A 12,861-nucleotide genomic window follows, 5' to 3' on the forward strand; every position below is an offset into this window, starting at 1 on the left:
TGTACTTCTTTTAACAAGATCGTATAAATGTTTTAATTTGTATCTATTTATTGTCACTGCATGATCACTATACTTAAGTTTTACCTCCTTAAAGTCAGAGTTTCTAAATAATAATATCCTAATCTGGCCTGTATTCTGACTCATGATAGAAGGCATATCAAAGGTCAAATGCATGTAGTCTAGATAAAGAGGAGTTCAGCAGAACTCTTCTGTAACTGATGCCTAAAACAAGTTTAACTGAAGATAACTTGAACAAAAAGTATACTGTAAGAGTCCTTCATAAAGGTCTTTATATATGTTAAACTGTGTATATTTACACACTGAGACAGCAAAATTAAGAAGCATAATTCTGTATGTGTATCCTTCTTAACTGGCCCTTTAATTAGCCAAATACTTCAGTAACCTAATACTGAAACATGGAACATGAATTTTATTCAAAGTAGAATAATAGTGTATTTATCATTCCATATCCGTTCAAGAATAGTTACAGCATTATTTCAGAGAGCTCTAAATTCAGAAAATGTTTTTGTTTTTTTTCCCTCTGCTCACATTTTTCTTACATTTGCCCTAGTCATCTGTGTGGTCTTAGCATCAGTCAGATGTGATGCCAACCAATAACAGAGGAACTCATTCATGTGTGTGTCTATTTATAGGCATTTCCAAGTACTAACTAAATAAATATCTCAATTTTATTATTTATACTGCAAAAATACTGCAATATGGTTAAGTCAACAGTTTCAACAGCAGCTCTGACAGAAACCTTTTATCAGTATTTATATTCTAAGGGATAATTTCTATTTTCTTACAGCTCTTTCTGTTTCCCTAACTATTCACTTACCAAGTGAAACACTACAGATTTTCTTGGTACCTATCCTTCCACAGTCAGTTGTGCATGATTTGTTGCATTCCATAGATCTTCCAGCATTTTGTGGATTTTGTTCTTAAACTGTCTCACTGCGGTCCCATAGGGCAGTGCCAGCAGTTGCAAGTCCCTCATGTCCTGTGCTTTTGCTTGAAAAAAATTTTCTTTCCATCACCAGTTCGTCCCAGGTGAACATCATCAAGTAAAAGTAACTGTGCTCACATCTAATCATTTCATAGCCCCTTCTTCATGCAGAAGCTTTCTCTGAACATCAGCAAAGCAAATGCCTTATGATTCTTCAGAGCACTCCAAAAACTTCCTGCTTTCCATTGGCAACAGTTTGGTTGGTAACATACTGAAGCCATGTCTATAAGACTGACTAATATCACCGTATTGTTTTCATGTCCTCTCCATATGTGTTTCTGTAGCCATCTGTTCTCTCTTGGCTTACACTGAAAAGTCCTTCAGAATAAGGGCTTTTTATTTATGTTTGTATGGCACCAAGCAGGATAAGATCTTGTTCCTGATGACGGTCTGGATGTGATGCAATTAAATAATACATAAATAAATATATAATTTCTTTAAAGTATTTCATTGTTCAGAAGTGGTGATTTCAGGTTTAAGTGTCAGCATATGCTATAAAGTGTTCTGTGGCTGGCATAGATCATAAATTCTGTGGGTGTCAAACAACATCCAACTATCAGGGGTTCAATATTAATAAGTTAAATCTTGTATTTAATTATATTTAGTCATTAGATTGAAAAAATAAAATGAAGTAAATTTTCACAAAATGGAAACAGTAACCAATACTTGTTTTCTCGAGGGAAATTTGAATCAAATTAAATGAGAAAGCAATTTATGCCATGCATCTGAATTTTATTTGACATGCAAAATTCTATCAATATCCTAAGGGTATACCTTGTGTATGTTTTATGAATAAGCACTTAAGTACTGGTAAGACTCTGAACAAGTCCCCGGCTTTAGAATTTCCCTGACTCAATGTCATTTTTGCAGTTACTTTCCTCTAAGTGTTTCAATACTTCATCAGAATTATTTTCTAATTTGCCCTGTCAATTTGCCAAGTGCTGAGGGGCTTGCTCTTTAGTGCTTTTACTATGAATACTGAGAGAGTGGAAAATATGATGGAGCAAGTTAATATAGGAAAAATCTAAAGGCTACAAACTTAAAAAAAATAAAAATAAAAACTACCTTTCCTTTGCAAATATTTACAGTCTGGGAGGGTACTCTGGGAGAGTATTCTGGGCAGTACCGCTAATGATTATATTCTTACATACTTTTTCACTGCAGTTCACCCTACCTGTCACTGAGCACCACCAAATCAGTAAAATTAGACTTCTGTTCCAACACAACTCTGTCACTTCTTGCATTCCATTTTTGATTGCAACACTCTTGCTTGAGCATCTTACTTATCTTGAAATAGACTTAAAGACAGTTTATATTCCATCACACTTACCGCTTGGTAATGCTGCTAGGCTGATCGACTTCAAGAGCTGCTGAGTTCTCACCCGAATGGAATTTCGCCTGAATATTCAGGAATGAGAAATTGGGACATATGTAATTGTAAGCCATTGATAACAAAATTGCTTTTTCTTGGGTTTCTACATGAACAGATGGACAAAGCTGATTTTTCTTTCAATTCCTGAATAGTAAGACTGAAAACTTACTGTTAGCATGAAGGAAAGGCATTACAGACCTGAATTCGTGAATTGATACTCTCAGTTTTCTGGTTCTATGTTAAGCTGCATGTCATGTATCTGGCAGAAAGCTTGCTTAAACTGATAAAAGCAAGGATGAAAAAGAATGGCTTCTGCCAAAACAATTTTTCTTCAGACCTTGGCTTGTGTAAGATGATAAATTCCAGTGACCTTAATCATTTTTGCAAACCTTATTGCAGCTTGTAAAGTGATGAACTGTAAAACAATAGTATTACTCTGTCACAACTGTAAAACTTGCTGTAATCTGTTCTTGAAGGTGATGACTATTGTCAGTTAGTTAGTTATACGTGTTTTTCTGAAATAGTAAAATTTGTTGAAAAAATGAGTTGTGGTGGAAGATCTCATTTGAGTCCACATAGCTCAGGAAAAAGGAAGGGTATAAAAATTTTATTTCCTGAGCTGTCTTCATAAAGGTGAGAAGATAGATGAAAGGAAAGGTAATAAAAAGGAAAGAATGAGCTTTGGACAAAATGGAGGCACTAGAACTGTATAGATTTTTTTTAAAATAGGGTAGAAATGGCAAATGATTCATCACAGAGAAATCAGTTTGGGGGGAAAAAGTGAAAAGGAGATGTAGCAATGTAGGCAAGGTTCTGGGTACGGAGAAGGAGAAAGACAAATATGAGAAACATCTATGTAAATCAGGTTTGTTTGTTTGTTTGTTTGTTTGTTTTGCAGATTCAGTCTAACCACAAGAAAAATAGTTGGAGATGTGTATATGGAGTTATTCGAATAAATTCTTTCTTTGATTAGAGATGTAAATGCTTCCCTATACTACCCTAACTTAGATGGTTCGTGAAATATAAATCAATGAGGCATCGCAAATAGCATAGTTCCTTTTCATTCTCCTGTTAAATTAATAACTGATCATCTGTAAGGTTCTAAATCATCAGTAATGTTGAAAGTGTAGTAAGGTTTTTGAAATTCCAGGACTACATTTTCAGACAATATTGTTAATATGTTTTACTGTAAAATAACATCATTTAATTTGCACATCTGATGCAGTGATCCCTTTTGTTTTTTATTTGCTGTTCGATTTAGTTTTCTTCCTCATCATACAGCTTGTAATACTTACATGCTTTGTAGGACACTGTTCTCAATAATTTGGCAATGATTTTTTGTCCCAATAGTTATTTAGATTATTTCTTAATTTTGTGGTCAACTAGTTAACCTTTGAGAGCTGTGACTGAGAGGGTTTAAGTCACTGTTCGTGTTTCTGATACTGCATCTGTCAGATTAGCTGAAAGGTCAGTTTCTTAAGGAAGGATGAACCGTGTTTTCCTTTTAACTTCCATTTGGTCAGCTCAAAGAATGTATGGGTCTTTGCTCATGTGTAAAAGGGATCAAATTCCCAAAGTGTCTTTGTACACAAAATAAAAATGGTATCTAGGGAACTTACAGGCTCCGCACAGTGTAACACAAAAGTTGGCACTTACAGTAAGGAGCAGCAAATACTTCTAGACACGAATCGACAGCATCTGCACAATAGCAGCTATAAATCAGTTGTTTCATTTATTATTGCCAAAGAATTTGACTTTAGAGTATTGGAAAAAAGGTGTACTTTCTCTGGAGTGCTTTTTGATTTTGCTTCTTACCTTTACAAAGCTGTAAAACATTCATAATTTGCAGAACAATTTTTGAAAGATACTGTAAGTAGATTGGTGTTAGAAATGTTGATTGAAAGTGACTTTTGCTCTAATTGTTACTTGGAAAAGTACAATCTCTGACATTGGATCAAGTCAGTGGCTTTGAATAGGAACTCTTCCAGTGCTGCACTGCTCTCCTAATGGAGAATATTCTCCTAATGAGCATTTTGAACCTCATAAGAGCCAATTTTTGGCCTTCTATATCATCTGCCACTGCTGAGAATTTATGTACATCTTCTTTGTAATTCCACATTGTTGCAGCTCCCAGTATAAATTTTAGTCTCCTGTTTGCCAAAATAAACAAGCCCAAGACTATTCTCTAGACCCATAACAATCACAGTAGCCCATATTGGACCTATTCCAGTTTCTCAGCATCCTTCTTGAACTGATGCTCTCAGTGAGGCCTGAAGAGCACTCAATAAAGAAGAGTATTGACTTTCCTGGGTCTGCTGCCCACATTCCTCCTAATGTAGCCGAGAGCACTGTTTGCTCTAGTTGTGATGTGAGCACTTTGTTAGTTCTCACTGAGCCCAGCAGATACTGCTGCCTCCATATTCTTTTCAACAGGCCTGAAGCACAGCTAGTTCTTTTCCTATCTTTATAAGTGCATTGTTTGTTTGCTTGTTTTTTTCCCAGGTGCAGAATTTTGCATCTGTTAAAGGTTCTTGAACAGAAACCTCAAAAGCATGTATTTTGCTTAGGCCTCCAATGTCTCATGGTCTTTCTGAATTGAAGTTCTGACTGAGTGGCAACCACACCTCCCAGTCTGAATCTTCCTCCCATCATTTGAAAACCCACTGAGATCACCTTCTGTTTCCTCACACGGGCTGCCAATGAAGATATTCACCAGTATCTCCATAACAGCCCCTGAGGTTACTGTGCTCATTTCCAACCTCCAACTGGATGTCATGCCATTTACTCAACTATTTGAGCTTGATGGGTCTGACCAGTTTTCAGCCCACGTATAATCTTTTGGTTCAGCGCATACCTCCTCACCTGGCAAATGATAGAGCTTTTGGAAATGTGTCATGATGTATGATATTGAACCCACTTTTCTCCATTCATCTGCATGGCCAGTCATTTCATCACACCGGGCAATCAGATGGGCCAAGCATGATTTGCTCTTAGTAAATCCTTGTCAACCTTTCTTGATTCTTGTCTTGTCCTTTTACATGTTGGAAATTGTTTCCAAGAGGACATACTCCACGATTTTTCCAAGGACTAAGGTGAGGCCAACTGTTATGCAGTTTCTTAGATCCTCCTTTCTATTTTCTTTAATATGAGTGTAAAATTAACCTTTCTTCAGTCATCAAGATTATTCTATAATAGCAGTGATTTTTCATGAATCAGCCATGGGTGTTACAGCCACTCCATCAGCTCTCTCAGCACCCATGAGTTAACTCACAATATCTCAAGTATTTGAGCACATTTGACTTCTTAAGGTACTCACTAACCTGTCCATGCTGTACATGCAAAGGTCTAGGAGTAGATATTATGTAAAATGCTGTAGGCAGAAATGGTGTTGCTGCAGACTTTTCCATATTGTCCATAATTTTGTTATCTCCCCTAATAAGCAATAAGCCTATATTTTCTTCAAACCTCTTTTGTTTCTCTCATACTTTCAAAATTCCTTCTTGTTACCCTTTCATGTCCTGCATTAATTTTAGCTCCAGTTGGGCTTTGTCCTTCCAAATGTTGTTGCTGTGCCCAAACAGTGTTTGTGTGCTTGTCTTTTGTTCCCTGTCATTGTTTCCACATGTGTGTTCTCCATTTCCATTTCAATATATGCGTTTATCGTTTTAGTTCATTAAGAAATTCCTTGCCCAGCCAACTGGGCCTTCAGCATATCTTCACCGTAAATGCTGCTATCCAGACTTTTTCCTTTCTGCCATAGGGCTAAAGGGAAACAATACAAGGATTCCTGTCCCCTTCACCCTTGCTCAAGAGCCCTACAGTTACTTTTGAGGTAAAATGATTTCATATCACCATGTAACTGGTGTCTGCATGAAAAAGCAGAAAGCAGTCAGAACACTAGGTGATCCCAAGTAGTCTTTGTGCAACATGGGCCTTGCATCATACAGTAGTCTTCCTGCTACCAGGAGCCACAAGGTGCAAGTTTCTATCCTTAGGAGTGCATGTCTTCTTCCCACTCTGTCAAGTCTCAGTTGCAGCTTCCCTGTCCAGGGGATAAACTTTTACACTTTGAAAGATCCTGACAGTCTCCTGTTAGTTATCAATGCACACTGGCCACTACTCACCTGCAACTCTAGCAGAGCAAACCTCCCACTCAAATGGTCACCCTCATGGGACAATCACCTGCCACAGTGCTGCAGGTGACTCTCCCAGAAGGGCACTGTCTCATAGCACATAATCACCATTTGGATGTTGTCTTCTTATGCAGTACATCTGGGTCTCTTGTATGTCAAATGCAAAGTTAACTGTCTTGCTATTTGTTCATCCTGCTGTCAGTGCTCCTTGGTGCTTTTTCTGAGGGTGCCAGATAAACAATAAGCTCAAAGTGCATTCGTTCATTCAGCCCTTTGCAAGATTTCGTACTTGGCAGGAAACCTCTTGCACTGTCTGTGAGTTCCTGGCCACATTACCCTCCTTTGTGAGCACTGGGTATGCTGAATGCTTCTGCTGCCCATGTTAGATGCCAGCTGAGCTGAAGGAGCAATGTACTAAGCATCTGTCTCACATGCCAGATGACGAAGAACTTTTGTGCCATTGAAAAGGTTAGTTGTATAATCTGATCAAGTGGATAGAGCTGTCCAAAAGTATTTAAAAATCAATTTACTGCTGTTGTGATCTGTGAATAAGAAGAAATAGTGTGGGAAAAATATAAATTACCAGATGTTAAATTTTCATATTCCATTGTACGAGATAAACTGTGCTTCAATTGCTACTATTTTTTATAAAGTTGAAAATGTTATTTTATATTAAGATACTTGAATACAGCTGCCTCTCCCCATCTTATAGCTAGATCTGAAGTGCACTGGCAATCTAAAACTGATGGTAGGTTATTTCTTGCAGTCATTAGCTATACATACAAGGTCTTCTGCGGAAACTAATCGAGAAGCGATGCAGATATGCATGTGTAGGTTGTGACAGAACTGCAGGCTTTGAGGTTAACCTTTCAGAAACAATAAATTGCCAACATCAACTCAATCCCTTTGAGGCTTAAGTTCTCAAAAGCATGCGGGATGAGTAAAATAAGGTGAGGGCTTAATAACAAGAAAACAGTAGTGAAAAATTATTTCATATCTATAGATTGTAGGTGTGATGAAAAGGTGCATAGCCAGAAAATGGTATTGCTGGATCTTGCAAAATGCTACCGTTAAATTTCTCTTTATTCATCAGTTGCGTTTGGATATATGCTGCATACTCTTCTGTTTCCTTTACTTACGTCTGCGTCACAGTTTGTGGTGGAGATTAAAATCATTTGTATGTGTAAAACAAGATTGTTTCATTTTCTTTATTCTTACTGAGCAGTTTTGCATTTATTTCATTTGAAATGTAATTCACACTCTTACATTCAGCAATCTCCATCAAAAAGAGTATGACAAAACTGTAAAACTCTAAGAAAAACAGGATGCTCACAAGTTACTTTGCCTTCATCTTCTTCAAATTAATTGTGTTCTTAAATAAACAAACAAAAAACTGTTTAATATTAAGTATGTCTAAGCTTTAAAGGTATTCTTCTAAAGAAGTGCTGAACTTTTCCCCAGAATCATCTTCAAAGTTGAGACTGGATGCATTTGTAAATAGCAAACAAGGTTCAAAGTTCAGAGTTCAAAGAGAAATTGTTGGTTGATGTAGTTTCTATTGCAGATATGGATCATATAGCTTAACACTGGGCCTTAAAATGATTTTTTTAATGGTATTTTAAATTGTACTTGGTGCATTTTTATTAAATAACTTGATAATGTAGAGTCACTGTATTACAGTGAGTTGAATTAGTTTTCACCTAAATGCTACGTGATAGGTTTTGTGGAATTCCAGTTGCCTTGGCTGGTTTTGCATACATATAGAGCATATGTGACACAAATAAATATCCCAAAATATATGATGATAGTGCATCATTGAGGTATAACATTAGGTCTCATTAAATATGTCTTGAAATAGAAAAGTAATTTTTCTGAGCTTTTAAAGAAATTGCTGTAAAAATTACTCTAACAGAAGTGTGAATTTTTCTCTTTGATGAGTTTTTCAGCCATGACTGTTGTGCTGTGTACAAGCAAAAACAAATAGGTAACCTGGAAAATAAATGTGAATTCTTAACCTTTCCTGGATAATGTATGGGAATGTAGGCAGGGGTTTGTTGGACTCTTTAGATGAAAAAATAATATTAAAAAAAACTGAAGCATTAATACTAAGCCCTGTATCCATGAAATCACGAAAGAATTTACAAGTCTTTTAATAAATACATCTATAAAGTGATTCTCCTCATTTCCAAAATTTTCTCAAAAGCAAAGAAGTAGGAAAAATTAGAAGACACCAAAACATTTCAAAAGTTGTATAACCAATTTTACTGTATGTCATATAAAGATGTTGGTTTTTTTAATGCTTACTGTAGGAGGAGGAATTGGAGGCCCAAATTTCATTCCTACAAGGGCAGCTAAACGACTTGGAAGCCATGTGCAAATATTGTGCAAAGATGATGAACACACATCTTGGTAAGTGCCATACCCTATATTAACCTAATAATCTTTGCAAAGGCTCTTCTCATGTTTGGATTAGAACAAAAATAATATTTATGTAGTACTCTGCATATTATTTTAGATGTCACCAAAAAAAAAAAAAATTGAATTAATGTATGCAATTATTCAAAAAAGACAGAGATCTCCTAGAAGGATTGCCTTGGAGGGCCACAAAGATGATAAAGGATCTGGACCATCTCCCATATGAGGAAAGGCTGAGTAACCTGGGTCTGTTCAGGCTGGGAAAAAGAAGACTGGGCGGGAATCTGATGAACGTTTATAAATATGTAAAGGAAGATGTGTTGCAAGTGGATAAGGCCAGGCTCATCTCAGTGGTGTGTACTGATGGGACAAGGAGTAATGGTGTAAAATTTGAACATAAGAGGTTCCATACTAACATGCTAAAGAACTTCTTTATGGTAAGGGTGATGAAGCACTGGAACAGGCTGCCCAGACAGGCTGTGGAGTATCCATCTCTGGAGATATTCAAGACGCACCTGAATGCCTGCTTGTGTGAAGGGAAACTGCTTAAGTAGAGGGGCTGGACTCGATGATCTCTTGAGGTCCTTTCCTGAGGTTGTCCTGAGCCCTGAGGTTCTGTGATTTGGTATCGTACTGTCATACCATTAAACTTGAGAGTATATTAGCTGCTGACAGTGCTAAGAAAAAATTAGTCATTTTAGCACAGATAGTCTTTGTTCTAAAGATTTTGTGTTTTGTTAGAGGTGTGCTGGAACTCAAATCTCATTCTGTGAGCTTGTCTGCAGTTCAGCAGTCCCAGAATCATACTTGGTGCGTGTAGTGATAGTTGTGTAAAGTCCAAATACTTTCTTTAAATATAACATCTGCACAGTGTACACTGGTCAATTTCATTTTGTAAAAATGTGTTACTGTAGGCTGGCTACTTTGTAGTGTTTTGCTTAGACCAGAAGAAATATGTTAAAATGAAAGCTACCTTGGGAAGAAAATCAACAAATATTGCATTCTATAATTTGATTTATTTATTGCCAAGACTAATCAGAAAAAAAAAAAATAAATAAACAAAAAGCTTCAGTCGATTCAGGTATTAAATATACTTAGCTAGACTTTGATAAAAGCAGTATTTTTAAACTGTGTTGAACCAAAGTCCAAAGGTTACTATATTTAGTTATGTGCAAAAAGCACCGTTATTAAGAAATCAGAGCACAAGTGCAATGATTTCAAAGTTTGTTTATATCCTGCAACATCACAGTCGAAGCAAAATAATTTCAAATTGAGTGTTTCAGTGGGTAGAACTAAATATACATTACCTAAATTTACCAGGTCAAAAAGATGTGAAATCCGAGTTGTACTTGCATTTTCATTTTCTTTTATGTGTGTCCATATAATTTTAGCAGCCACTGTTATGATCCTAGGAAAAGCTATAAATACTGTGTTATTTGAAAGTTTGGAATCACAGCCTTCAAAAGCCAAGTGTAAACCTGTAAGCACAGCCGCTTTATTCTGCTGTAGTGTATTCCTTCTGCAAGGGCATCTGGGCAATGGGTTAAACAAATGCTCATAAATCCTTTAGCAATTAACAGTTAGTTACAATAAATAGAACACAAGAGAGTCCGAGATGCCACCAACCTTACCAGTCCCTACTTTTGTTGCAAACTGAAGAGCTTAGCTGTCTACAGGTTAGCTAGCAGATGACCCATGGGAAGCCAGGAATAAAACCACCAAGACCCTTGCCAGTATGACCTGTGCAAAAATCTGTCAGGCAATCTGAGCAGCACACATCAGCAAGCTGATCAAAGAAAACTCTCAATAGTTCCAGCGAGCAACCCCCAAGGATTGTTTGCAGAGTCCATCCATTACTCATTGCTTCAAGAAATGACAGCAAAATAAAACTCAGAAAATACCTGGTCGTTTCTAGGTCAGAGGAAAGGTTAGTAAGGGCTGCTATTGTAACTAGTCTAATACTGCCTCAGGTATCTCTTACTGATGAAAATTACTGTATTTCAGGACCCAAGAGCAGATAACAATGAATTATATACACATAGTGATCAAAATCTCTCAACAGTCTTTGCTAGCTCGGACGCTTTTTGGTTCTCTTAAATAGGTTACTTTTTACAGCAGAACATTTTTATTGTCTTCCTTTGAATTTTTTAGGGCTTTCAATATGCTTTTTCTGGTGGGTTAATCAGGTCAGGATATGCTATATTAGCAACTGCAAAGCAAAGTGGTAATTTAACAAAGGGAAGGTCATTTCTTTACTTCCACGTGATAATTCCTCTTTTTTGACATGTGTAGTGCAGCATGACATTAGTACAGTTTGACGGGTTCAGGTGATAATCCACTATGATCTTTAAAATTTCGTGACGCACAGCTTTTTAAACACGGGATTTTATCATCCAGGTGTAATCAGGAAATGTTTACATCTATATTCCTTGTATTTGACTATGTTGAAATTCACTTGCTGTCATTCGGCTTTTTAGCTGAATAAGTCGGGTTATTCTGCAATGTACTCTGTTACCTGCTAGGAAATGCAGACTCTGCTGTCATGCATTTAATAGCTGGCTAAATTATTAATAAAAACATATGGATATGCAAAACTTGAGGAGTCACCCAAAATAAGTTCCTTCTAATTTCTGTCTAAGGTCTGCTTTTTAAATCCTGTTCTAAATAGTTTGTGCAAACTTTGTTACTCAATTATTAGCTTTTTTTCTGCATTGTATTTGCAGCTTGCTTTTTAACGATGTAGTGTTAATTCCAGCTTATAGAGATGTATATCCTCTGTGCAGCACAGAACTACTCAATTGGCACTATGAACTGAGAGTATCAAACAATTGTAGGATGTGCTTTCTCTTACAGGGGGGATCCTGAAAACCATCAGGACAGTTACGTTATGATGTGATAGAGATGTCATGTTATAGCTCAGAAATGATTGAGATAATCAGAAGTCATCTGTTCTGTTTTTCTAGTAATTTACGTCTAGCAATTTACATCTGTGCATGAAATACAATTATATTACTATTTTATATTATATACTATACCTTTATATGATATCTTTTTAGGAAATTATTTTTTTTAATTAAAATCTCAGTCAGAACTTTTTGCCTCATAAAGTCACCAGCCTTTCTATAGGTTTCAGCAAATACCTTCAATTAGTGCTTTTTTTTTTTTTTTTTTTTTTTGCATAGAGCATGAGGAATGACCACAAGGGATAGAAAAGCAGTTTTTATTTTGTTCGTGTATTCAAAGATGCTTTTATTAAATGTTTATCTACTTCCGCAAATAACACACACGGTGAACCACACAGCAACGACATAATTAACTGCTTGTAATATCAAGGGATGTTACCATGGTAATGAATGTTGATTCTGCAATATTACTACTGATTGCTATGTGTAGAAATTAGAAATAGGCTTTTGATCATGAAAACGGAGGAAAGTCATTGTGTGGTTTTTGTCTCCTTCTTAGAGCTGTGCAGCAGAAAGGGCTTTAATTTTCGTCCCCCTTCACCACTGAAGCATTGCTGGGGTGGAATGCCTTTTAATGCCTCCAAGGATAATTGTTGAAATTTGTGTATGTAGAACTGACAGACAGGAAGGCAGATTTTGCTTCTGTTACCACAGTTTTCCACCAGCTTGTCATAGCTTTCAAAAGAAAGAATTCCACATGTTCCATTTTTCCATTAATGAAATGAAAATGCAGCCAATCTTGTAAGCCTGTCCTGCGGCTTTGTTTGTAATATAAATGCAGAATAGTACTCAGCTGACAGTGAAAGAATATATTTGCCACAGCTATTACTGCTTCAGCATTATCACAGATATATTTTTTCTGATGTTTCTTTTTTACACACACTGGCCTTTTTCGAGGAGTAATATCCCCTGTGCCTTCACTAATACAGTAATTTTCTTCAGCTTTTTTTTTTCTGAGGTACTTTTCTGTAG

The 12,861-nt window shown here is 36.4% G+C and overlaps 1 protein-coding gene across 4 annotated transcripts in view; it reads left to right on the plus strand.

Annotated features, from left to right (window-relative positions):
- Positions 1–12,861, plus strand: part of TBC1D5 (TBC1 domain family member 5) — a 294,686-nt gene that overhangs the window by 260,782 nt on the left and 21,043 nt on the right. For all 4 annotated transcript variants that reach the window (XM_042817093.1, XM_042817092.1, XM_042817091.1 and 1 more), the window contains one exon: positions 8,821–8,920. In XM_042817093.1, coding sequence (XP_042673027.1) covers positions 8,821–8,920 — 100 coding nt within the window. The remainder of the gene's footprint in view (positions 1–8,820; positions 8,921–12,861) is intronic.

The sequence above is a fragment of the Centrocercus urophasianus genome, unplaced genomic scaffold (genome assembly GCF_019232065.1).
Source record: "Centrocercus urophasianus isolate 14NV4802_14NV808 unplaced genomic scaffold, USGS_Curo_1.0 seq_16, whole genome shotgun sequence".
Classification (NCBI taxonomy): domain Eukaryota; kingdom Metazoa; phylum Chordata; class Aves; order Galliformes; family Phasianidae; genus Centrocercus; species Centrocercus urophasianus.